At 42.8% G+C, this 27,250-nt stretch overlaps 2 protein-coding genes across 2 annotated transcripts in view; one reads left to right on the top strand and one right to left on the bottom strand.

Annotated features, from left to right (window-relative positions):
- The window catches only part of phlpp1 (PH domain and leucine rich repeat protein phosphatase 1), a 73,534-nt gene extending 60,410 nt beyond the window's left edge, over nt 1–13,124 (top strand). Inside the window, exons 7-17 of the mRNA XM_053629733.1 lie at nt 1,528–1,730; nt 1,820–1,880; nt 2,348–2,443; nt 4,024–4,179; nt 4,337–4,537; nt 4,784–4,946; nt 5,202–5,332; nt 5,444–5,560; nt 5,991–6,185; nt 6,407–6,635; nt 9,858–13,124. Of these exons, the coding sequence (XP_053485708.1) occupies nt 1,528–1,730; nt 1,820–1,880; nt 2,348–2,443; nt 4,024–4,179; nt 4,337–4,537; nt 4,784–4,946; nt 5,202–5,332; nt 5,444–5,560; nt 5,991–6,185; nt 6,407–6,635; nt 9,858–11,045 (2,740 nt within the window). The 3' untranslated portion in view covers nt 11,046–13,124. The remainder of the gene's footprint in view (nt 1–1,527; nt 1,731–1,819; nt 1,881–2,347; nt 2,444–4,023; nt 4,180–4,336; nt 4,538–4,783; nt 4,947–5,201; nt 5,333–5,443; nt 5,561–5,990; nt 6,186–6,406; nt 6,636–9,857) is intronic.
- Nucleotides 13,125–14,428: 1,304 nt separating this feature from the next.
- mep1bb (meprin A subunit beta b) lies at nt 14,429–24,451 on the bottom strand. Its single transcript, XM_053629737.1, has 14 exons — nt 24,119–24,451; nt 23,535–23,553; nt 23,224–23,271; nt 23,021–23,064; nt 22,838–22,916; nt 22,422–22,539; nt 20,066–20,244; nt 19,172–19,390; nt 17,504–17,656; nt 17,061–17,276; nt 16,482–16,949; nt 16,202–16,381; nt 15,087–15,210; nt 14,429–14,779 (listed from the first exon to the last, which is right to left on the bottom strand). Exons 1-14 carry the CDS (start codon nt 24,191–24,193, stop codon nt 14,560–14,562), a joined length of 2,142 nt encoding a protein of 713 aa, XP_053485712.1. The 5' UTR covers nt 24,194–24,451; the 3' UTR covers nt 14,429–14,559.
- Nucleotides 24,452–27,250: the final 2,799 nt, after the last annotated feature.

Below are 27,250 nucleotides of genomic sequence, written 5' to 3'. Positions count from 1 at the left end.
TGCAGCCGGGTCGCTATGGGAACGATTCGAAAATAAGACCCGTGGTGAAAAAGAAAAGAAACGCACGTCCAGTCTCTTTTTTTACGCGCTTCCGTCAGTGTTTTTGTTCTCGTTGGAGCTCTTCTTCAATAACGCATGAGTTCTTAAAACATTTACATTAACAATAAACCTCATCCGCGTTCTGCTTTATTCTATTCGTTTATTTTTAATGAAGCAGAGTAGACCTCGTTTACCAAGTAACGGCGAGAATTTAAAATCTGGTTAGTTCGGAAAGACATTTTGTGACACCGTGTCGTTTCATATCGATACAACTGAGTCCAAGTCATTCAAATAGGACAAAAGTAATGGCGCTCTATAAAAGGAGGAAGAGTCTACGGTAGCTGGCAGGCCGCAGCGTGCGGCAGCTGAGCCGCGTTATTGGGAGATTTAGCATCACGGCACGTTTTGGAGCCGCCCGGTCGTCATTTTCACCTCTGTGAACTTTACTTTTTTTTTTTTTTAATGCCATTTTGTGGGCGTGGCTTGATGTGAATCAGCCATCTGCTGCTAAACACTAATTCATCACCACATGCGCATGTGTATGACGTTTTGGCTTATGAATAGGTTTACACCCATCTTTAGTAAAAGATCAAAAAGACCTGATGAGTCTGTGCGGACGTGAGGCAGGTGTTTTTAATAAATAAATCGGGTTCTTGTGTTTTGAGATCTGATCGAGGATGGAATACAAATGTGGTGACTTCCCAAACCCTGAGCGCTGAAGCGAATGATACGACGTTCAGTCCATCAAACGTGTACTAATGGAAGAAAACTCCGGATATGAAATCATGCCGGCGCTGAAAGCTACAGCATGCAGCGATCCATCAGACAGGAATCTGCTTTATTGGACGACTTTTGTGTCTGGAAAGAAAATACTCAGCTGTTTAATAATAATGGAGGGGGGGGGGGGAGAGAGCCACGTTAACGATATGAGAAAGAACACGCACTGTTCTCGCTCCAGGAAAAGTTCTCGCCGCGTCTCTCCGCTAAAGCAGCCTCTGGTCTTTAATTATTAGAGAAGACATCGGATTTATAAAATGATTAGACATGCGTTTGTAGATCAGATGCATCCATTTCTACCTTGTTAATGATTCTCACTTCAGTATCATTCCGTATTTCTTTCGATTAGAACAATTGCCCTCTATCTATCTATCTATCTAAGATAATAAGATGGATCCCATGTTGTTGTTGATTTAGTTCTGTCCTGAAGAAGCTATTTCACATAACAGATGTTTACATGTACATCTTTTCACACCGAGGGACTCGTACACGACTATTACAAAAGGCGCAAACGTTCACTGATGCTCAAGAGGGCGACACGATGCAGTAAGAGCCGGGGGGGTGTAAACTTTTGAACAGGATGATGGGTGTATATCGTTATTGATTGTTAATGATCCGTCTTATTTTGTTAACAGTATTAAGATTTAGCAGATTCTGCAAGGGGTATCCGTTTGAACCTTTTTTCTTTATTTCCATCCGTTCTTCTCTCAGACTGAACCGGATCTCCAGCGTGACGCCAGACGAGCCGGACTTCCTGCGCCACGTGACCCAGTTGGACGTGCGGGACAATTGTCTGAGCGAGCTGGACGCCTCTCTGTTCCCTCGTCTGGAGGTGCTGCACTGCCAGAGAAACCGCATCACCCGGCTGCGGCTCCGGGGCAGCACGCTCAAGGCCCTGTACGCCTCCGGCAACGGTAAACACGTCAAAACCTTAAACCTTAACTCTAACCTAAACCGTCACACCGGCAATGAATAAATACACGCCTCTGCTTTCGCACAACAGAAATCCGGGATCTGGAAGCGAGTCCAATCGCGTCCAATCTCACCTACATGGACGTCTCGAGGTGAGCGGCCTTCATACACTTTCCGTACACGCACAGTACTGGTAATCATTATTGATACGTGTGCATTATTGCAAGAGACATGATTGAAAAAAACATTCAAATACAGCTAAATGCAGCGATTATCTGGGTCCAAGCACTTTGGGTTTTTTTTTCAAAACTTAATAATCATATGCAAATTATATATATATATGTGTGTGTGTGTGTGTGTGTGTGTGTGTGTGTGTACAGATTTCTGTCAGAGTCGTGCTGTTCTGATTTAAGAGCATTTAATAACTTTTAAAGATGCACACTGCTCACATTGCCAATGATCTGATGGGTACAATAGATCCTTTAAGAGTACCAGAAGAGCATGTCCGAAACGATACGTCGTGATGTGCTGGAACAGGAAGTGCTGTCATGACGGGGTGTGAATTAGTTATGGATGAGTAACGCTCTGAATGTTAATCGTGCACTTTGATTGGCTGAAGGAATTGTCTGGAGGCGTTACCGGCGTGGCTGAGCGACAGCAAGAAGCTGGAAGTGCTGGACGTCAGTCATAACTACATCAGAGAACTGCCTCAGTGGTGAGTGTGACACACACACATGCACACGCTCGCACACACGCGCACACGCACGCACGCACGCATACACACACACACTGGGTCTGTTTTATGCTCTGGTGTCTGAATGATGAATCTCTGCTGTAGGCTCCACTGAGGACACTGACCTCCTCAAACACTCCATCTCCTGCCCTCTATTATGGCCACCGTGTGTGTGTGTGTGTGTGTGTGTGTGTGTGTGTGTGAGAGAGAGAGAGAGAGAGTGATGACAGGGAAGAAGGCAGATTCATATTCTGTTTGTCCTTTATGCTTTCCATCTCCATGCATGTTGCTCTGCCTCTGCCGAGTTCATCTGCTCTGTCTCACACACCCTCTCATCATCATGTCCTTCTTCCTCTCTCTGTCTCTCTCACTCTCATCCTCTCTGTCTCTCTCTTTCTCTCTCTGTTTCTCTTTCTCTCTCGCTCTCTCTTCCTCTCTCTCACTCTCTCTCTGTCTGTCTGTCTCTCTCACTTTCTCTCTCTCTCTCTCTGTCTCTGTTTCTCGCTCTCTCGTCCTCTCTCTCACTCTCTCTCTGTCTGTCTCTCTCACTTTCTCTCTCACTCTCTCTCTCTGTCTGTCTGTCTCTCTCACTTTCTCTCTGTCTGTCTGTCTCTCTCTCTCTCTCTCTCTCTCTGTTTCTCGCTGTCTCGTCCTCTCTCTCACTCTCTCTCTGTCTGTCTGTCTCTCTCACTTTCTCTCTGTCTGTCTCTCTCTCTCTCTGTTTCTCGCTCTCTCGTCCTCACTCTCTCTCTCTGGCTGTCTGTCTCTCTCACTTTCTCTCAGTGTCTCTCTCACTCTCTCTCTCGGTCTGTAATCTGCACTTCCCTCAGCTTTCATTTCCTCATATGTACATTCAGATGTGTTCAAACAACTTACCACATGGCACCTTTTGTTTCAACTCACCCATGTTTTTTTTTTTTTGAGTGATCAAAAATATTGGAACACGCGAATGACAGGTTTCTTGTTTCCCAGGTGTGCTCTGTTAACAATAAACACCGGAGCGATACAGTGGGGGGGAGTGACTCAGCACAAACTTTATATATATGTGTGTGTGTGTGTGTGTGTGTGTGTGTGTATATATGTGTATATATATGTATATATATATATATATATATATATATATATATATATATATATATATATATATATATATATATAAAAGTGTTTCTCAGAGTGGCGGTCAGGTTCTTCCAGAGGTGTCTGAAGCATAGCCAGGGGGTGTGTGATTTTTATTTATTTTATTTAGTTTCAATGGAATTGAAATAACTTTTCAAGAAATGATCAAAAATGTACAATGAGACAGAAGGAAAACAACAGTCGTATGAGACTGTGGTCCTGTTCCAGGTCTGGTGTTGAGCTTCGTCTGGCCTTCGTGAAACACGCACACACACACACACAGACTCTGGTATAGCTTATGACTCTGCTCTGTCCTTTTTGCCCTCCATCTCTCAAACTTCCTACCTCATTCCAGTGGGAAATTAGTTTTCAGAAGGTTACACTGATCTCTCTCTCTCGCTCTCTCTCTCTCTCTCTCTCTCTCTCTCTCTCTCTCTCGGCCGCAGGTTGTTCTGCAATAGCAGTCTGAGGAAGGTCCTGGCAGGTCATAACCGTCTGCAGCGTCTGCCTGAGCGAGTAGAGAAGCCCGTGGTCGAGGTTTTAGACGTCCAGCACAACCAGCTAGTCGAGCTGCCATGTAACCTCTTCCTCAAATCCAACAGGTAACACACACACACACATTAAATATTTACACACCTGTAACAGCTTCCTCTTACCAGACAGGTAAAGCATTTCCCTAAAGGAAACGAACTGTAGGTCTGTAGAGGAAAAGGCGAGTGTTAGAAGTACAGAGTTGTTTAGTTGTTGTGTGTTCTTCAGTTTAAGGTGCCTGAATGCTTCGGCCAATAAGCTCGAGAGTCTGCCACCCTCCAGCCTATCAGACGAGAGCAACAGCATCCTGCAGGAGCTCTACCTGACCAACAACCACCTGACTGACAAGTGTGTGCCTCTGCTCACCGGGCACACACACCTGAGAGTCCTGCACATGGCCTACAACCACCTGCAGACCTTCCCTGCCAGGTCTCTCTCTCTCTCTATCACACACACAATAAACGTTATTATTTTGTTCCCTATGTAGTGTGCATATATAGTGAATGAGAAGTGATTTGTTATTAGGACTATAAAATATTCCGGTGTAAAATGAAGCTGACCGTTGTTTCTAGTAATTTCCCCACCCTTTTATGCACACACTTCTTCTAACATGGACTTGTGTGTGTGTGTGTGTGTGTGTGTGTGTGTGTGTGTGTGTGTGTATGTGTTGTGCAGTAAAATGGCGAAGCTGGAGGAGCTGGAGGAAGTGGACCTGAGCGGGAACAGGCTGAAGGCTGTGCCCACCACTATCCTGAACTGCAGGCGCATGCACACACTCATCGCCCACTCCAACACCATCGAGGTCTTCCCCGAGGTCATGCAGCTCATGGACATGAAGGTTAGCACGCGCGCACACGTACACGCACTGTCCGCTACTAAAATCACTGCTGTGTTCGACGTTACTGCCGAAACAATGAGCAGAGTGAAATACTGCAGCAGCGAGTCGACAGTCTGAGAAGGAAACATCTATTTTACTCATCATGCTGATACGAACATGCAGATCGCACGCGTGGTTGTTGTTTATAGAGATGCGCTGTGTATAGCCAGTGAAGGATCTGTTATTTAAACCCCCTCTCTCTCGTCCTCTCCACAGTGTGTAGATCTGAGCTGTAATGAGCTGGTGGAGATCACACTGCCTGAGAACCTGCCTCCTAAACTGCAGGAGTTAGACCTGACGGGGAACCCGCGCCTCAACCTGGACCACAAAACCCTGGAACAGCTCAAGTAAGTCGCACTGTGTCTGTGTGTGTCTCTCTGTGTGTGTGTGTGTGTGTGCTACATTAGTCAGATGTGAATTATTAACAGTTTGAATCACGATCAATATTATTCCTGTAGCAACATTCGCTGTTTCCGGATCGACCCGCCCCCTACTTCGTTCTCAGCCAATGACGCTGCAGGTGGGCCGGCCGTCTGGAGTCACGGCTACACCGAGGCATCTGGAGTGAAGAACAAGTACGTAGCGCTGCGAACACACACACACACACACAGTTAAGCGCACTGTGCGATACTCATCGCACGTCTCAGAAGATCCGTTATAGACTCTGAGAGCAGTAACCAGAACATCTGTATAGCACAGCTGGATGTTCACCCACTGTGTAATACGGTATACTGGAGCATCAGCATTTATTATTAACCATTATTTAATATCACCAACACCGCGTTTCTATGTACACTGTATGGTTTTTGAACGACGTCAAATCAGCACCATGCCTTGAGTACCATTTCATTTGTAATTATTGAAAAAAAAAATACCATACCAATGATATCTCAGAAAAGTGTATCGCGTAATCATTTATCACGATATCCTTATATCGCCCATATACACAGAGAGAGAGAGAGAGAGAGAGAGGTATATGTAATGAACTGATGTCTTGGTGTTCAGACTGTGTGTAGCAGCCCTGTCAGTGAGCAGCTTCTGCGGGAGTAGAGAAGCTCTGTACGGGGTGTTTGATGGAGACAGGAACGTGGAGGTGCCGTATCTCCTGCAGTGCACCATGAACGACATTCTGGCCGAGGAGCTGCACAGAACCAAGAGCGAGGAGGATTACATGACCAACACCTTCCTCGTCATGCAGAGGTGAGTGTACGCACAAAAAAATAAAAGGAATAAAAATAGCAAGCTACTTAACGTTAGCGTGATGTTTCCTCTAAAACTACGATGCCAAGAGCATTTCATAATAACTGGTTCGTTTAGGCGGGCTAAATCCATACTCGAACCACCGATGCTAATTTTATTTTGTGAAATGTACCATATATTTGTGCTATAAGTCGACAATCTTTAAAAATCTGTCCACGCAGGAAGCTGGGCACGGCTGGGCAGAAGTTAGGTGGTTCGGCCGTTCTCTGCCACATCCGGCACGACCCAACGGACCCAGCGGGCTGTTTCACGCTCACAGCTGCCAACGTGGGGAAGTGTCAGGCGGTGTTGTGTCGAGATGGTAAAGCCCTGCCGCTGTCACTGCTGCACAACATCGGCCTGGAGGAGGAGTACAACCGCATACGGCAACACAAAGCCATCATCACTGAGGTAAACTAGAGCTAACACTTTAACTGAATACATCACTGAGGTAAACTAGAGCTAACACTTTTAACTGAATACATCACTGAGGTAAACTAGAGCTAACACTTTAACTGTAAACATCACTGAGGTAAACTAGAGCTAACACTTTAACTGTAAACATCACTGAGGTAAACTATAGCTAACACCTTTAACTGTAAACATCACTGAGGTAAACTACAGCTAACAGCTTTAACTGTAAACATCACTGAGGTAAACTACAGCTAACACTTTAACTGTAAACATCACTGAGGTAAACTACAGCTAACACTTTAACTGTACACATCACTGAGGTAAACTAGAGCTAACACTTTAACTGTACACATCACTGAGGTAAACTAGAGCTAACACCTTTAACTATACACATCACTGAGGTAAACTAGAGCTAACACTTTAACTGTAAACATCACTGAGGTAAACTAGAGCTAACACTTTAACTGTACACATCACTGAGGTAAACTAGAGCTAACACTTTAACTGTACACATCACTGAGGTAAACTAGAGCTAACACTTTAACTGTACACATCACTGAGGTAAACTAGAGCTAACACTTTAACTGAACACATCACTGAGGTAAACTAGAGCTAACACTAACTGTACACATCACTGAGGTAAACTAGAGCTAACACTAACTGTACACATCACTGAGGTAAACTAGAGCTACCACTTTAACTGTACACATCACTGAGGTAAACTAGAGCTACCACTTTAACTGTACACATCACTGAGGTAAACTAGAGCTAACACTTTAACTGTACACATCACTGAGGTAAACTAGAGCTAACACTTTAACTGTAAACATCACTGAGGTAAACTAGAGCTAACACTTTAACTGTAAACATCACTGAGGTAAACTAGAGCTAACACTTTAACTGAACACATCACTGAGGTAAACTACGGCTAACACTTTAACTGTACACATCACTGAGGTAAACTAGAGCTAACACTTTAACTGTACACATCACTGAGGTAAACTAGAGCTAACACTTTAACTGTACACATCACTGAGGTAAACTAGAGCTAACACTTTAACTGTACACATCACTGAGGTAAACTAGAGCTAACACTAACTGTACACATCACTGAGGTAAACTAGAGCTAACACTTTAACTGTACACATCACTGAGGTAAACTAGAGCTAACACCTTTAACTATACACATCACTGAGGTAAACTAGAGCTAACACTTTAACTGTAAACATCACTGAGGTAAACTAGAGCTAACACTTTAACTGTACACATCACTGAGGTAAACTAGAGCTAACACTTTAACTGTACACATCACTGAGGTAAACTAGAGCTAACACTTTAACTGTACACATCACTGAGGTAAACTAGAGCTAACACTTTAACTGAACACATCACTGAGGTAAACTAGAGCTAACACTAACTGTACACATCACTGAGGTAAACTAGAGCTAACACTAACTGTACACATCACTGAGGTAAACTAGAGCTACCACTTTAACTGTACACATCACTGAGGTAAACTAGAGCTACCACTTTAACTGTACACATCACTGAGGTAAACTAGAGCTAACACTTTAACTGTACACATCACTGAGGTAAACTAGAGCTAACACTTTAACTGTAAACATCACTGAGGTAAACTAGAGCTAACACTTTAACTGTAAACATCACTGAGGTAAACTAGAGCTAACACTTTAACTGAACACATCACTGAGGTAAACTACGGCTAACACTTTAACTGTACACATCACTGAGGTAAACTAGAGCTAACACTTTAACTGTACACATCACTGAGGTAAACTAGAGCTAACACTTTAACTGTACACATCACTGAGGTAAACTAGAGCTAACACTTTAACTGAACACATCACTGAGGTAAACTACGGCTAACACTTTAACTGTACACATCACTGAGGTAAACTAGAGCTAACACTTTAACTGAACACATCACTGAGGTAAACTAGAGCTAACACTTTAACTGTACACATCACTGAGGTAAACTAGAGCTAACACTAACTGTACACATCACTGAGGTAAACTAGAGCTACCACTTTAACTGTACACATCACTGAGGTAAACTACAGCTAACACTTTAACTGTACACATCACTGAGGTAAACTAGAGCTAACACTTTAACTGTACACATCACTGAGGTAAACTAGAGCTAACACTTTAACTGTACACATCACTGAGGTAAACTACAGCTAACACTTTAACTGAACACATCACTGAGGTAAACTAGAGCTAACACTTTAACTGAACACATCACTGAGGTAAACTACAGCTAACACTTTAACTGAACACATCACTGAGGTAAACTAGAGCTACCACTTTAACTGTACACATCACTGAGGTAAACTAGAGCTACCACTTTAACTGTACACATCACTGAGGTAAACTACAGCTAACACTTTAACTGAACACATCACTGAGGTAAACTAGAGCTACCACTTTAACTGTACACATCACTGAGGTAAACTAGAGCTAACACTTTAACTGTACACATCACTGAGGTAAACTAGAGCTAACACTTTAACTGTACACATCACTGAGGTAAACTACAGCTAACACTTTAACTGAACACATCACTGAGGTAAACTAGAGCTACCACTTTAACTGTACACATCACTGAGGTAAACTACAGCTAACACTTTAACTGTACACATCACTGAGGTAAACTAGAGCTAACACTTTAACTGTACACATCACTGAGGTAAACTAGAGCTAACACTTTAACTGTACACATCACTGAGGTAAACTAGAGCTAACACTTTAACTGAACACATCACTGAGGTAAACTAGAGCTAACACTTTAACTGAACACATCACTGAGGTAAACTAGAGCTAACACTTTAACTGAACACATCACTGAGGTAAACTAGAGCTAACACTTTAACTGTACACATCACTGAGGTAAACTAGAGCTAACACTTTAACTGTACACATCACTGAGGTAAACTACTATTACTTTACAGTGGCTGATGTACATGCTAGCACATCAGCGAAAGAGTACGCTAAACTTTCAAGGCTTTTTCCAGAAAGTTCAAAAGAATACATCACATTTTAAGTCACTATAATGAATAAGGCTCTTAAATAATATTTTTATTTATTTGGATTGTCCAATCAGAATTATTTAACATTTGAGAACTTGATAAATGATACCCAAGCTAGAAGTGACAGGATTTATGTCTCACATGCTCCTTTCTTCCTTTCCTTTACCAGGATAACAAAGTGAACGGCGTGACTGACTCCACGCGGATCATGGGCTACTCCTTCCTGTACCCAGCTGTGCTGCCGCGGCCGTATGTTCACACGCTCCCGCTAACACCCCATGACGAGTTCTTCATCTTGGGCAGCCGCGGCTTGTTTGAGGCGTTGGAGCCGGCTGAGGCTGTGGAGGCTGTGCGCAAGGTTGCAGATCCCCTCGCCGCCGCCAAGAAACTGTGCACACTTGCTCAGGCGTACGGTTGTACCGAGAGCCTTAGCGCTGTGGTGGTGCAGCTAAGCGTGACTGAGGACTGCTGCTGCTGCTGCTGTTGCTCATCCTCTAGTGGTCTCCACGCGACCCCTCAGCCACCTCCTAGTCCCGGTCCCGGCACGGGCCTCTATCCGCCCTCAGCTGGCGTACCACCTTCTTCCTGCAGCGAGATCAGCTCGGAGGTCAGCGCCTCGGAGATGAGCTCGGAAGTCGGGTCCACAGCTTCCTCAGACGAGCCTCCGATCCTGCTCCAGGAGGCGCACCTTCACCTCCACCAACCTCCAAACCCAAACCCACGCCTGCTCTCCTGCTGCTCTCTTCACCCAACACCGACTTCATCTGCCATTATGGCCGCCAGTTCCAGCTCCTTTCAACGTCAGTTATCGAGCGCTACTTTCTCCAGCGCGCTCTCGGATAACGGCCTGGACAGCGAGGACGAAGAGCCCATCGCCGGCGTCTTTTCCAACGGCAGCCGACTCGAAGTGGAGGCCGACGTCCACTGCTTGCGCCTCCTGGCACCTCCCCCTCCACCTCCTCCGTGCACCCCTGAAATTCCAGATGACGTGGTACCTCCGGAACCAGAAACGACGCCGGTCCCTAGCGAGCCTGAGAAAGAAGGGAAGCAAGGCGAGAAACCAGGGAACAACACAACCTCCGAAGCGTGGAGCAAAACCCTGTCGCGCAGGAGAGGCAACGGCTCAGTGGCTCCCCACGAGACCAGCCACAACCTCATCGAAGTGGCAGCTGAGGCGCCGTCTAAAAAGTCCGGTGGGTATTTCACAGCTCCGGCGATGCCCGACCCTGACGACCAGCTCATCATTCCACCTGAGCTAGAGGAGGAAGTGAAGGAGATCATGAAGCAGCATCAGCAGGAGCAACAGAAGCCCAGCAAGAGGGAGCAGCCTGCTGATTACTACGACACGCCGCTGTGATGGCACGTACCATTTAAAAAAACAAAACATGGTTTCCTAATCTCAGTCTTGGAGTGCCTCTGCACTGAACAGTTCAATGTTTTCCCTGATGATTGCACGGTTAGTGGAAATACGAGCAAATTAGCTGAGCCAGGCGTTAATTGGGAAAACGTTACCACTGTTAAGGTCATTTCTGAGGACTGGGACTGGAAAACCCTGCTGTATTTGCCACAGTGTCCACAAGTATTTGTTCCTGGCCTGAAGAAAGACACCTTTATTTCACGGACAAGTGAAGCGTTCGAATTAGCGAAATTGGCTGGACTTGTCTATCAACTACTCGCACTATAGCGTGACGTTTATCTGCTACACGAACACCACGTCTGTTTACGTAACACCAGTTCCCCGATGTCAACGATATCACTGCCTCTGTATGTACTCTTCATAATATTTAGGGTTTGTTTTTGTTTATAGTGAGTAAACGGTTTGCATTCGGATTTGCGTAACTGATATTATTTACCAGAGTCATGGCCACTTAATTGGTGACCTCCAGTTAATCATTTCTGTGAGAATTTGGGTCGGGGGTTCGAGTTAGCATGTTCTCCCCGTGCTGCGGGGGTTTCCTCCGGGTACTCCAGTTTCCTCCCCCAGTCCAAAGACATGCGTTGTAGGCTGATTGGCATGTCCAAATTGTCCTGCGATGGGTTGGCACCCCATCCAGTGTGTCCCCCGCCTTGTGCCCCGAGTTCCCGAGGATAGGCTTCAGGCTCCCCCCTGCGACCCTGTTTAGGATAAGCGGTACAGAAAATGGATGGAAGGTCATGTGCTTTGTAGCTATTAAATATATCTTAATATACTAGTTATATACGTTTCTATATATATATATATAATATGTTTAATATTGTACTGCAGAGGCAATGATAGCGCTGACAAGCTAACAGGAAGTAAACATGTTCGTGGCTCAGACAGACGTCGCGCTACACCGTGAAAGTAATCTGTAGACCTGTAGACATGGCAGCTCTCCATAGATTTCACTTAAGAGCCGTTTTAGACAACACACACACACATTCAGGCGTTCATCACATCCTCATTACACCACATCCACATCAATGCACAAATCCAATTCCTGCAGTCCAAACCAATAGGATAGCCTTTCCCCGCGAGCCGACCAATAGGACGTCAGAGAATCCCTTTAAGAGACTCCAGTCCCAACCTGCACACTACCGTGCCACTCCCCTTTAAGAGCTCAAATCAGCTTACTACTGACCTACTGACTGTTTGGTGTTTTATTTACATTGAAAAAGTTTCAGTATCCATAGAGTTCAACACTAGTCTTGCGAAGATATAACGCATTACCACTCAACAGAATTGTGGGATTTTTTTTATTATTATTATTATTTCTCCTCTCTTTTTTTTTTTTTTTTTTAAACTTACCATATCTTTTATATGAGGAAACACTGCAAAAGACTTTTACAAGAAATGAGGAAAAAAAAAAAAGCAAAACAAACCAAGAGGCAAAGCGCAGAATCGTTTTGTTTGACATGGTGATGTGTAGTGCACACCGGTTATACCACGCTTATCTGTTGTAGATAGGGCACTTATGTAAGACTGTATTTCTTCACTAAATCAAGGCTTCATGCCTGTAAAACTAGAAATTTAGTAGAAATTGAAAAAGACTAACTCCTAGGAGTTGCGTACTCTCTTATGGTGACCTAGTCACTTTTTTTTACTAATCTTCTCTGCGAGAAATGGTGATTTTGTTCGTTTGTTTGTTCGTTTTTGTTCCAATGACTGTAAATAAGAAATATTGTATACGGATGCTTTTTAAAGGAACTGTGTGCGTCTGTAATAAGCTTATTCCTTCCTTACACACGAAAGTACACAAAGGTATTCAATACGTTAAACAAATGACTTTTAAACATTATGCTCGGTCTTGTTGTCACTGTCCGGTTAACCGCACACACAAACTGCTCATTCTTCCGTTGTCACCAGCATGACCAGTAATGATTACGTGTAATCAAACCACACAAAATGTTCCTGTTTTTTTGTTTGTTTGTTTTTGTTTTTTTGGTTTTGTTATAATAAATTCTAAATTTATCATGATGAGGCCTCTTGGTCTGTTTTGTCTGTGTTGTTATGGAGGCAACTCTAATAGAACTATATCTATCTATCTATCTATCTATCTATCTATATATATATATATATATATATATATATATATATATATATATATATATATATATATATATATATATATATATATATTTGTTTGTTTGTTTGTTTGTTTGTTTGCTCATTATTAGTGCAGGCTTCTCTCCTGCATTTCAACAAGAGTGATCGTAAAGCAATATTTAGAACGTTTGCAGTCCGTGATCATGGTGGATCATGGTGTCCACGTTTAGAGCGTCAATTTAAGGTAAGGAAAACATAGGACATCGTCCCGTGATGTAATTTTAGCCTAGATCATTATCCTGATTTCTGTTGCTTTCTAGAAATATATTTGTGCTAGACTTCAGTTAACAGCTTACCTTTTTTATTTATTTATTTTTTTAACCTGAAAATCATCTGCATTTTGTGGTGTCTTTTTTTTTTTTTTTTTTTTTTTCTATTTTAGTAAAAAAAAATAAATAATAATAATAATAATAAATAAATAAATAAATTATATATTCTTTACATTTGGTCATCAACATTAAATATTCTTATTTATTGTTATACACATTTGACATTTATTAACGCATTTTTGGGGGGGGCTTGTTTTTTAAAGGTATAATCTGTTATAATCTTTTGTTTGTAAGATTCATTAACTTTACAATACGTTATATCGTTAAACAAAGTCAAAATTTAGAAGACATGCCATTTTAAGTAACACAAACCATCTACAGAATCTGTCTATCTATCTATCTATCTATCTATATATATATATATATACATATCTTTTTTTTATTTTATTTATGCATAAAAGGGTTAAGGTTCTATCTCAGACCAGCCACAAGATGGCAGCACTGCTACATATGGGTAATGCGTAGCGTTGCCACCTCATGGCTCCAGGGTTCCCGGTTCGATCCTGAGCTCGGGATACTGTCTGTGCAGAGTTTCATACGTTCTCCTCGTGTCCATGTGGGTTTCCTCCAGGTTATCCGGTTTTCTTCCACATCCAGGTTGGTAAGTGGATCAGCAACTCTAAATGTGAATTAGGTGTGAATTAGTGTGTACGTGTGTGTGAGACCTGAACTCTAAGTAAAGGTGTATTCCTGTGTTGTTCCTCTGGATCCACTGTGACCCTGACTAGGATGAAGCACTTACTGAAGATGAATGAATTATTGAAAAGTTTTTTAAAAAAGGGCCTGCGTTGTATGTTTACATCGATGATCAGTGTCCTCAATCAAGTAAAACCAAGAGCCAAAAGGTTCCGAAACCAATGAAAATGGGAACGGTTTTATTTTGCTTGAGATTTAAATGACATGGAAATCTTCTTGTTATATACACACACAAGTTTATATTGCCAGTACCGTTACCGATTACATGATTCCTTGTGCTGTTAACTTGCATAGTTGTTTTGTGTGGTAGTCCCGCCCCCCATGTCATTCATTTTCTTCTTAAACTTCTTCTTCATGCACACCACGATCACTACAGTCACCACCAACATGACGACAAAGACCACAACTGTGGACACGACTGCCGTCACCACACCGTCTTGGTTCGAACTCTTAAACTGACATCTGTCCCCGTAGTACCACCAGTCGTCACCTACGACACACCTGCGGAGGGAAACGTAACATTGTTTACCAATCGTTACATGGTAGCTCAGTGGGTAAGACATTGGATATTGTGAGTTCAAATCCCAGCACCACCAAGCTGCCACTCCTTGAGCAAGGCCCTTAACCCTCAACTCCTCAGTTGTATAAATGAGATACAAGTCGCTCTGGATAAGGGCCTCTGGCCAATGACATAAAATGTCAAAGTAACTACATGATTAGTAAATATAACCAGATTCCTGAGAACAATGGTAACGTTGACACAATTTTAGATGTTTACATAGGAGACTCCCTCTGTGCTGATACTTACCTGCAGGCTGCTTTTACACCGTCCATCACACACACTCCATCATTTTCACATTTTATCAAGGTGCATAGATCATCAGTAGGGGTTGTGGGAGGGAGGGGCTGAGAAGAAACCAAGTGCGAGATATCTACAGGACAAAAATGGGAAACAATTTATTACAAAGTGGAGCTTTCATCTACATTGAGAAGGAAAAAAAAAAAAACCCAGACCTGCCAACCCTCTGAAACTGTACGTGCACGTATATACGAGGTTTTATGGTAACCACCAGGCGCTTGGGGGAAGCTCGTATATTGTCACTAGGAAAATTTGTAATGGATGAATATTAGATTTTACACGATGTTTGAGTCACTGTTTAATTTTATTTGTAACTATATATTGCAACCTGATGTTAACGCAATTGAGACAAGGCTAGAGATTACAGATATGGGGGGTAAGGGGGCGGGGCTTCCATATTGGAGACTTCAAAACACCTCCACAGCTGTCAATCATTCCAGATTCATACATTGATGGGAAGAAAACGGCTCTTTTGACATATTTTTAAGTGATAACTCTTAGCCATACACTCCAATGTTTAAATGAGGAATTCCTCTGCAAGATGTGTGAAGGGTTGAGGGTCATTGTTCATTATCAGTTATCTATAATTTGGTCCAGTGTAACTTGAGGTAAGTAAGGTTTGATTGATTGGATACAATTAGTATTAACTAATGGGTTCCTCAAAAAACTAAACTATTAGCTTGATACCTCAAATCTTTACGGGGTCTTTTGTTCTGTGCAAAATCTCATTAAGTTATTCTATATAAAGACTTCATTCTTGAATTCAAGTCTTCTTTGTAGTGCATGATTGACAGGAAGACAATCCTATCCTATCCTATCCCAGAGGTTCTTTCTTCCAGTCCTCAGAACCCCATGCCATGCAAGTATTCCCTATTGCCGAAACATCTGATCTAACTGATCAGCTAATTATTAAGCCATTAATTAGATGGGCCAGGTGTGTTGGAGGTAGGGAGTCCTGAGCACCGAGACATTGAGGTAAGACCACCCCTTTCCTGTCTTCAGACAATGAGTTGATGCTTCTACATATGGCTAATTACCACCTTGGTACACCCAGATTTTCTTACCTTCCATGCTGAGAAGGAAGATGGCATCTCCACCCTTGATAAATTCTCTGCTGAGTGCTCTGGCCTGAGTCAGGTATACAGATGTTCCGAATCCTGGTCCTCTGAAGTATTTAGTGCCATCCCCATCTGTTACTTCCATTCCAACTTTTCGTGGGTTGTCCCAGAAAAACATTGTAGATCCTTACCCCACCCCCCAAAAAATAGGCATGTTACAAAATTGTGAATGCACCTGTGGTCTTAAAATACGCAGACATCATGTTAAATGTGTACAAAGAGCTACCTTCTACTTTCTGATTGGGGTCAGATGTGACACTTCTCTGGTTGGACATGCGTTTGCGGATGTCCGCGTTCTGATCCATTAGCATCATAGTAATCTGCATCCATGGGCAAGGCCAAGTGAGTTCACCATCGATCACGTCATCGCCAGATGTCAGAGAAGCAAAGGCTCCCATGTCCTTGGAAGTCTCCGTGCCATTGGGGTACAAGCCCATCTGGAAGGTGTATCCATACTTTGAACGAAAGCGTGGGCTGTATATAGCAGTGCCTCTTGGTGTGTTTTCCATAATACTTTTGAAGTTCTTGATCCGCCACACATGTTCTGGGCAGGTGGTCTCAGAAAGATTGACATCGTCCAAAGAGAGCCCACCTGTGGAGCTTCCAGCACCCTTTGTGCCTTTAAATACCACACGGAACTTTGTGGAGACGTTTAGGCTTACATGGTGTAGCTGCCATAACGTCTCGGGCAGTCCTTTAAAGAAGAACACCATATATGTGTTAGCATGTTTTGATGTTACAGCATTGGTCAAAGGATCTCGCATGCAAACCAACTGTCATTCTTGACTTGCTTATCCTAACTCACCAGTTATTGTCTCGATCATGCGTAGTGTTCCGCTAGGGTTGGCTTCATTGTATTCTCTCACCCAGATCTCCAGCTTGTCATTGGGGTTCCCACTGTGGTAGTAGAAGAACTGTAGACACTGGTAGTTGCGGTTAGGGTAGAGCAGCCTGCTTTCTAACAGAGCAGTGTGCCCTTCACTGCCACTGACTGTACTGAAGTGCATAAAGTAGCCTGTTCCTATTGAACAGAAAACCACGAGAACATTCACTCAACATTAAACTAACAAGAAGTTAGAGCTATATTTATAAGCATCCGGTTCATACAGTATGTCCAACTATGGACATGCTCTAACTTGAGCTCAGAGTCATACTCTAGACCCTGGAGTGTTGAGCTATCCACAGCGCCACCTTTCTGCCCAAGTGTATACATTAGATGGTGAAACATCAGTGAAAAGGTATTAGTACCAGTACAGCGTCCCATGTTGGAATAGTCTGTGTCGGGTCCACCAGTTGCCTTGGTGACACGTTCCCAGTCTGCGTTATCACCCTGACCTTGGATCATACCACAAATATTCTCCAGCTCAAAGTCACAGGTGTCCAGGAAAGTTGTGGGTCTTGCTACAAAATGGATTACACAGATCAACAACAGTAAATGGGATACTTTGTACAGTCATAAAATTACAAGGTAATGAGTACATGACAGACTAGTCTGGTCGAAGTCAACATTTTACGGCATTTGGCAGCTGCCCAGAGCGGCTTGCATTTATCTCATTTATACAACTGAGCAGTTGCCCCAGCAGTGGAACAAGGCCCAGCAGTGGAAGGGTCATAGTGCTGGGATTCGAACTCAAGACCTTCTGATCAGTAGTCCAGCGTCTTAAACACTGAGCCACCACTGGCTGCACTGCTAGCTAAGTCCATGCTCTTTCAGCTATTCTGACAGTGTAAGCAGTACTCTTTCAGAAATAAAGACATCTTGCGAAAAGATTATGGTAGCATCTGCTTGTCTGTGATCCTTTGCGATCGCCAAGTCTGCTCTTAACTCAAGCTGCTGAAGTAGTGTTGAGAAGATAAGCGCCTAATAGCCACCATAAATGGATGTCTAAAGATAATAGATATTACAGAATGGACTTGATCAAGTTCTTTCAGAGATAAGCCGGAGTCACTTAGTCAACACAATAAGATGAATGTACTCAATAAAATTCTTTGTTTACAAAGGTTGCCCAGATAAGATTACCTGAATGGCAGAGATACAGGGTGTCCCAAAAGTCTCCATACAGAGGATACTTTTTAGCAAAATGTACCTTTTATTTAAATTTTGGAAGACATTTTGCTAAAAGGTTGTTCAGTCCCCTGTGTATGAAGACCTTTGGGACACCCTGTAGTTACCATTTAATGCTTAACTGTTAATGATTAACTCATAAGACATCAACTTGTTCGTTTCTCACTGGCGTGTCACGTTACCACTTTTGCCTAGCACGTGGACTCTGAACAGATTAGACATCTTAGACGGGTTTTTTTTTTTGTTGTTGTTGCTTTTAAACCTTGAAGCGGCGCATAAACACACTTCTCTGTCCATTCTGTTTTTCTCTTTACTTTATTATTAATTTTTTTACCAAGCCATATTATCACTACACTAATCAGACCGGAGAGGGTAAATGAACTAGAAATATATTAAATATACGCATGGAGTCACTGAATTGCAGCCAGTTTTTTTCATATGTAGATGGGTATATTGTATAGTATTTGTTTTGATTGCGTGGGTTTATCCACTACAATACTTTGCTGAGTCCACATCAGGACCATGGTCTCGCCAGTTGCTGATTCCTGCATTTAGAGATTTAGAATATCTAGAGTTTAAGGGTGCTAAATGTTAAATCTTTTAGTCAAATCCCATGCTATGGTTATTACTTGTTATACTTGTTAGTTATGCAGTGGGATTCCATTTAATAAACCCTAGTGTGAGCGTACTTCATTTTTTTCAGTCATGTCCAACGTGTTTGTTGTTTCCTAGAAAGAACAAATCTTTAAAAATCGAAAATTCGAGCCTGGCATAACTGCCTTCGGCAAGCGTTCAAAAAAGATTTCAGAACCCAGTGTTCAGAACCGTAACGGCACCAAAGACAGCCTTACTGCAGTTGTAAAGCCGGTTCAGCTTGAGCAGGTCGCTGTCGCTGAACTCCATGCGCTGGCCGATGACGTCGCTGAAGGCGGGAATCTTGGTGACGATGGTGGGCTCGGTGCCGTTCTGGAAGGCAGTCTTACTGTAGTGCATCATGGAGCCGTAGTCATAAGGTACGTTCAGGGAGCTTGACGTTGTGTCGTCGTATTTATTGAAATTGTGCTCCCTGCCTGAAGAACAAATATGTGATTAATGTGCTGAATGGAGGATAGGATTACTCGTCAGAGTCTCTTATACTCGTCCACTCGTATAGTAGTTTTCATCTTAGAAATGACCTCCTGCAAATACGTACACTCAGAGTACAGGGTTTATTTAAACATTGCAAGCCAATGAAGATGTAGAACAAAGCACAATGAAGTATTACAGTATTAATGACAGGTTAAATAATACTGTTTACACCACAGCAGTGCTGAATTCTCAACTCTGATTGGTTTGATTTCTATAACAGCAGCAGTAGTCGTAATGTGCTCGTTGAATCGTTTCTATGGTAACATTTTACACAGGTACTTGTATGATGGACTCTAACCATGTGTTTTTTTGCTGTCTCTTCTTTAATACATTAAAATTGTTATTGTTTGGCAAATTAAAGGGAATCAAACGCTTACAGATGTGCTGTTATAGGAAAATGGCGAACTTCAAGGTGGTAATAGTAACTTTGCGTCATCACACCACCAGGTCATTGATTATTTTCCTATAACAGGACTCTTGAGTAGGGTTGCTACTGTATGAACTACATAACCCACAGGAACTCTTAGTCCGGTGAAATCGCTGACGGTAGCTTATTGAATGTTTGCCTAAGTGTTCAGTGGAACAAATGATCATTTATGGAAAGTGTACTGTAGCACCTGCTTGGATGCGATCCCACATGATGGTGACGTAGTCGTCACGATCGGCACGTGACTGCTCGTGCCAGAACCCCAGCGCATGAAGGAACTCGTGTTCAATGGTGGCGATTCGGTCACATCCTGCTCCGATGGATAAGGTCTGCTTTCCTTTACGTTGGTTCCCCACAGAAGAGAAACACCTGGGCATGAAAAAGAATTGTTTGTGAGAACCTGGTCTGAGGGAGCCATCTCAGCACTTCAGGACTGTTTTGAGCACACAGGCTGGAATATGTTCAGAGAGTCTGCTTCATACCACAACACCACAGACCTGGAGGACTACACAGCATCAGTAACTGGCTACGTCAGCAAGTGCATAGATGATGTAACTTCCTTCAAGACCATCACCACGTGTGCAAACTAGAAACCATGGAGGACTGCTGAAGTGCGCTCGCTGCTGAAAACCCGAGACTTCACGAGTCTTCAGGTCTGATGACAAAGCAGCACTCCGCACAGTAAGCACGGTCCCCGGCTATCGGAGAGGCAAAACGCAACTATCTAGAAAGAAACCACAGTCACTTCACAAACACCAGGACTCTCAACACCACCTGCCTAGTCAAGAAGGCCCAGCAGAGCGTCCACTTCCTGTGGAGGCCGAAGAGATCCAAACTCCCCCTCCCATCCTCACCTCCTTCTACAGAGGGACGATAGAGAGCATCCTGACCAGCCGTCTCCCTGTGTGGTACGGGAACTGCACAGCCTCCAACCGCAAGACCCTACAGCGAATTGTGAGGACAGCTATAAAGATCATCGGGTCTCTCTACCACCATCGACACCTCATTCAACAACCGCTGCATCCGCAAAGCCACCAGTATTACAGACGACCCCCTCACCCTTTTCATACACTACTCACCCTCCTGCCATCTAGCAGAAGGTACAGGAGCATCCGTGCCACCACCAGCAGACTCCACAACAGTTTCTTCCCTGAGGCAGTCAGATTACTCAACACCCTGCTGCCCAATGCTCAGCTGGTTTTTTTTGTTTGTTTTTTTTTTTTTTTTGATAAACCTGTTTTGTTTGCAATTGTTTGATATCCATGACAGCAGAGTATCATTGTGAATTTTGTTAACAAAAGATCAAAAGGTTAAACAATAAAGACAAATTTTCACAGCCTTCTTTGCTCATATTTACCAAGAGTGCCAATATTAGTGGAGGACACTGTATATACTTTTCTCATCTTTCTTTTTTTTCTTTCTTTCTTTCCTCAGTTCCCTCTTTCCATCCTTCTTCATTCCTTCCTTACTTTTATCCTTCTCTCTCTTCGTTTCTTCCTTACTTTCTTCCTTCCCTTTCTCCCTGCCTCCCTCTCTTCCTTCTTTCCTTCCTTTCTCCCTTCCTTCCTTTCTTCCTTCCTCCCTCCCTCCCTTCTTTGTACCTTTCCTTCCTTTCTTCCTCTCTGCCTTCCTTCATTCCTTCCTTCTTCCCTTCCTCCCTCTCTCCCTTCCTTACTTCCTTCCTTCCTCCCTCCCTACCTCCCTTCCTTATTTGCTCCTTTACTTCCTTCCTTCCTGCCTCCCTTCCATCCTTTCTCCCTCTCTGCCTTCCTTCATTCCTTCCTTCATTCCTTCCTTCTTCCCTTCCTTCCTCTCTCCCTTCCTTACTTCCTTCCTTCCTTCCTCCCTCCCTACCTCCCTTCCTTATTTGCTCCTTTACTTCCTTCCTTCCTGCCTCCCTTCCTTCCCTCCTTTCTCCCTTTCTGCCTTCCTTCATTCCTTCCTTCTTCCCTTCCTCCCTCTCTCCCTTCCTTCCTTCCTTCCTTCCTCCCTCCCTACCTCCCTTCCTTATTTGCTCCTTTACTTCCTTCCTTTCTCCCTCTCTGCCTTCCTTCATTCCTTCCTTCCTCCCTTCCTTCCTTCCTTCCTCCCTCCCTCCCTACCTCCCTTCCTTATTTGCTCCTTTACTTCCTTCCTTCCTGCCTCCCTTCCTTCCTTCCTTTCTCCCTCTCTGCCGTCCTTCATTCCTTCCTTCTTCCCTTCTTCCCTTCCTTCCTCTCTCCCTTCCTTACTTCTTTCCTTTTTCCTTCCTTCCTTCCTCCCTCCCTCCCTTCCTTCTTTGCTCTTTTCCTTCCTGCCTCCCTTCCGTCCTTTCTCCCTCTCTCCCTTCATTCCTTCCTTCTTTCTTTCCTCCCTCCCTCCATTCCTTCCTTATGACCGAGACCAAACTATGAAATGGCGTGCATCTCTAACTACCCTGGCATGAGGTTGTCTATAGAGTACTGGCACTTAAATTGGAGGAAAAGTCATCCATGCTCTTATTGAACATTTAACACGTTACAGCACGGTTCAGTGTGTTCTAAACTGTGGTGTGTAACTCCGCTCACCCGCTGCCTTTAAACACAGAGATGTAGTTCTTTTCTCCACTCCAGGGTTTGTAGTCAATGCAGGTCTTCAGGCGATACTGTTCAAACGCCTTCATTATAACACCTTTGGCGTTAATATCTGAAACACAAAGTGGTGCTACTGACGTACCAGGACTGATTATAACGACTATTATTATTATTATTATTATTATTATTATTAGTTGTGCAAAGTTTGATAGTGGTTTAGGGTGTGCAGTTAGTATATAAAACAATTATAACATGTTTCATCTTAATTAATTGGCAGACTTTTTATTTTTATTTTTTGCTTGTTTCAAGAAGTACAAGACCTTCTTTAACAAACATAAATGTTAAAGATGTGCGAAGTCATCTTTCCAGTGTCAGTACAAAGAAAAGTCTACACTGCAGACACGACTTACCCAAATCGTCTTCAAAATAGTACGGCACAGTGGTGGGCCATAGGTACTGATCCCCAATTAAGGAGTTCCTCACTTGTTCCTAACATTCACAAACAAAACAGAGGTGGAGTTTCGGTTTCTGTTACCAGCACGAAGATTATTGCTGTTACTATAGACATGAAGTAGACAGACGCCGGTGCTCACCTCATCATATAAAATATCTCCCTCAAAGAGGTCCAGTCCAGCCGCTGCAGACAGACAGTGAGGACAATAAAACACGCCACTTTATAAACTACAGTACAACACAGTGTGTCTTTATGACTACTGACTTTATAAACGCTGGATGAGGATGTTATTATTATTATTATTATTATTATTATTATTATTATTATTAAATGCTCCCTTACCTTGATTGACTGCAAATAGATCCTCTTTTCCACCATCTACATCATACTCTGTCAAATCCAATCAGAGATACACAGCTTAAATATATAAATACTCCTATTTTATATATTTGGCTTTATTTCTCATATCTACAAAACGTAGGGTATATTCACAAATTTCTCCGTCTGGGGATTAATAAAGTACTAACTTATCTCTATATATGTATGTATGTGTGTGTGTATATATATATATATATATATATATATATATATATATATATGTGTGTGTGTATGTATGTATGTATGTATTTGGAATAAATAAAAATTGGCCTTACCTGTTACTTTGCTTGTTGGCTAAGTGAGAGGAAAAACATGACTTAAAATAATAATAATAATAATAATAATAATAATAATAATAATAATAATAACAGCCAAAGCAAAACAAACAAAGTAACACTTTCTAAAACAAAGAACACCTCATATTAAATGTTTAAAGAGACAATAATAACATAAATAAATAAACATATAGACAAAAAATATAATAATATAATGTAATATCAAAACAAAGCCATTCAAATGAAACCCTTGAATATGTGCAGTTTTATGTACAACTATATAAACACAAACAGATAGATAGATAGATAGATAAATGAATTGGTGTTTATTTACTTTAATGAAATATGTAGAGCTTTATATAAAACTATATAAATGAGTTCAGACCTCTGAATTTCTATATAAACCTATAGATTAGAAGTCTTTAATTTCGTCAGAATTCTTCAGCGCTGTGTATTATCTAAGACCAGACTGATTGAACAGATAACACAGTGCTGATGTTATTAATGCCACTGACTCAATCAGGTTATGAAGGTCAAATGAATTATTAAGAAATGCATGGCACTTTTTGTGAGATGAAACCTACCAGAGCCCCGACCCCGCAGCTCAGGAGAGCTACGATACAAATCCGAAATGTCCACGGTGCGGCCGAGCGGTCCATGCTGAATGAGCGGTGAGGAGCTCGGACTCGGGATGAACACTGACGCTAACACACTGTACAAAGGTTGAGGAGCGAGGAGTTTTATAGCTGGTGTGATATGGAGTGGAAGTATGAGCAGATCGGTGAGAAACGCACACCTGTGATTGGCTGACAAGACAGTTCGTGCTCTCCATAAAACAGGATGCTCTGAAATATAATGAAGATCAGTAAGAGACAGATGCTAATAATGACACGTGCCATTGTTCGATAATACGCTAATACAGGATCTTTTTTTTCCTGCAATGTCCCGCAGGCTCGCCTTTACAGAAAAGTCACACGAACTTCACGTGAGTAATCAAATGAACTGGAAGTAGAATTTACACACGTGGGTTTTGGACACGTTATCCTCCACATGTACTGCATGTGATTTTACTTTTCACGTCTGCTACATTAGGTGCACAGTTTAGTTTCAGGGGTCTGTGTGCATTCGTTTTGTGCATTACATTGAAACTTTAAAAAAAACGTTTATTTTTTCATTTTCTTTCTTTTATTTTGTCTGTGGTAGAAAAAAAGCTAATTTAAATATTGTTCAGTACAAATAGATCAGACAGTGGGGGAAATGAGTATTCGGACTCCGTTGTTTTTGCACGTTCGCCTCGCACCTCCAGGGTCGGGGGTTCGATTCCCAGCTCTGTCCTGTGTGTGCGGAGTTTGCACGTTCTCCCCGTGCTGCGGGGGTTTCCCCCAGGTACTCCGCTTTCCTCCCCCAGTCCAAAGACATGCGTTGTAGGCTGATCGGCATCTCTAAATTGTCCGTAGTGTGGGAATGGAAATGGGAATGTGTGTGCGATTATGCCCTGAGTCCCCTTGGATAGGCTGCCTGCCCCCCTGTGATGCTGTGTAGAATAAGCTGCACAAAAAATGGATGGGTGGATGGAAGACAGATTGGAATTCGCGAAGAAACACAGAGATGAGCTGCAAAAGTACTGGAACCGAGATGAACCTCTACTAAAGTGATGGAAAGGCCAAAGTGTGGAGAAAGAAAGGATCTGCTCATGATCCAGAACATATAAACTCATCTGTAAAACATGGTGGAGGTAGTGTTAAGGCTTGGGCTTGCATGGCTGCTTCTGGAATGAGATCTTATACTTTAATTTATAATGCACACTGCCAACTCAGGAAAGGACTTTGGGGGGGGGGGGTGGAAGGTTAGACTGGCCAAGCCGATCACCAGACCTTAACACAGTTGAGCAACATTTAACCTGCTGAAGATGGGGAGGAACCCCCCTGAAACGAACAACAACTGAAAGAGGCTGCGGTAAAACCCTGGAAAAGCATCACAAAAGAAGAACCCCACAGTTTGGTGATGTCACTGAGTCACAGGCTTGATGCAGTTATTGCAAGCAAGGGATATGCAACCAAATAAACTCTCATATCTAACTTTTGATCTCAAACCCAAATGTCTTTGGTGTAGAGCATAAATAAATGAATTGGCCTTGCTGTTCCAGTACTTTCAGAGAGGACTGTGTAAAGGTTACTTAAAAATAAATCAAGATACAAATGCTTCTCGGGCAAATTGCACCTGTTGTCATTTATACAAGACGTCACCGTTGGTTGGGAAGATTTCATGCAACTAGTAGCTATTATGATGAAGGTGAAGGAACTTCCTAAAGTTCTTAGGGACAAAATTACTAGTGGAAAAAGTTGCTGCCTTTAAACATCCCTGTCAGTACGACTGATATACAACCCCAATTCCGAAAATGTTGGGACAGTTTGGAAAATGCAAACAGAAAAAGAGTCATTTGAAAATTCAATTCACCCTGTATTATATTGTAAACACATTATTATCACATTATTTTACTTTGTGACTAATTTATTTATGAAAATTCACACTCTTTTCAAATCTGATGACTACAACATACTCCAAAGAAGTTGGGACAGACTGTTCACCACTGTGTAACGCCAGCTTGTCTTTTAATAACACTTATTAAGCATTTGGACGCTGAGTGAAGACACCAAGCGGAATTTTCCCCCAGTCATACATTATGTATTTCTTCAGCTGCGCAACTGTACGGGGCCTTCGTTGCCTTATTTCACGCTTTATAATGTGCTACACATTCTCAATGGGAGACGGGTCAGGACTGCAGGCAGGCCATGCTCACACCCACACTCTCTGCTTACGCAACCATGCGCTTGAAATCTGGGCAGAATTTGGTTCAGCGTTGTCCTGCTCTGGATGGAAGCATATGTTGCTCCAAAATGTGTACATATCTTTCTGCATTAATGCTGCCCTCACAGATGTGCAAGTTACCCATGCCATGGGCACTGACACACCCACATACCATGGGCACTGACACACCCCCATACCATGACAGACACTGGCTTTTGGACCTGACGCTGATAACAGCTTGGATGGTCCTTTTCCTCTTTGGCCCGGAGAACACGACGGCTGTTTCATCCAAAAACGATTTGAAATGTTGACTTGTCGGACCACAAAACACGATTCCACTGTGCTACTGTCCACCTCAGATGAGACCGAGCACAGAGAATTGGGCTGGAGCTTCTGGACAGTGTTTATGTATGGCTTCTGCTTTGCATAGAAAGCCTTAACTTGCATCTGTGGATGCAGCGGCGAATGGTGTCGAGTGACAAAGGTTTATCTCCATTACAGACTCACGATGGTTTTTAAGACAGTGACGTCTGAGGGATCGGAGATCACGCGCATTCAGAAGTGGTTTTCGGCCTTGCCCTTTACACACCGAGATTTGATGAATCTTTTAATTATATCGTGCGCTGTAGAAGGTGACACGCCCAAAATCCTACCGATTTGTCTTTGGGGAATGTTCTTCTCAAAGTGTTGGATTATTCATTGACGCATCTGTTGACAGATTGGCGAACCGCAACCCCTCCATGCTCTTGAAGGACTAGGCCTTTTTTTTTTGGAGGCTCCGTATATACTTATACACAAGTGGAAAGTTCATGAAACCACAACCGATCATTCCCAGACAGACTGATGTTGAGGAAGGTAAGAGAGAAGCCAGCACTCGCTTGAACAGGAACAACAGTTACACAGAGAAC

The sequence above is a fragment of the Ictalurus furcatus genome, chromosome 7 (assembly GCF_023375685.1).
Source record: "Ictalurus furcatus strain D&B chromosome 7, Billie_1.0, whole genome shotgun sequence".
Lineage (NCBI taxonomy): Eukaryota > Metazoa > Chordata > Actinopteri > Siluriformes > Ictaluridae > Ictalurus > Ictalurus furcatus.
This window is presented reverse-complemented; position numbering and strand designations above follow the sequence as displayed.

Bases quoted from the DNA above. Each gene is read 5' to 3' on its own strand.
- mep1bb (XM_053629737.1), bottom strand. From the start codon at position 24,193: ATGGACCGCTCGGCCGCACCGTGGACATTTCGGATTTGTATCGTAGCT. The intron at 17,277-17,503 runs GTACTAATACCT...TCTGTTCAATAG, and splicing joins CAACATGGGACGCTGTACTG to GAACAGGCTACTTTATGCAC. The intron at 15,211-16,201 runs GTAAGAAAATCT...TTTGTCCTGTAG, and splicing joins CTTCCTTCTCAGCATGGAAG to ATATCTCGCACTTGGTTTCT.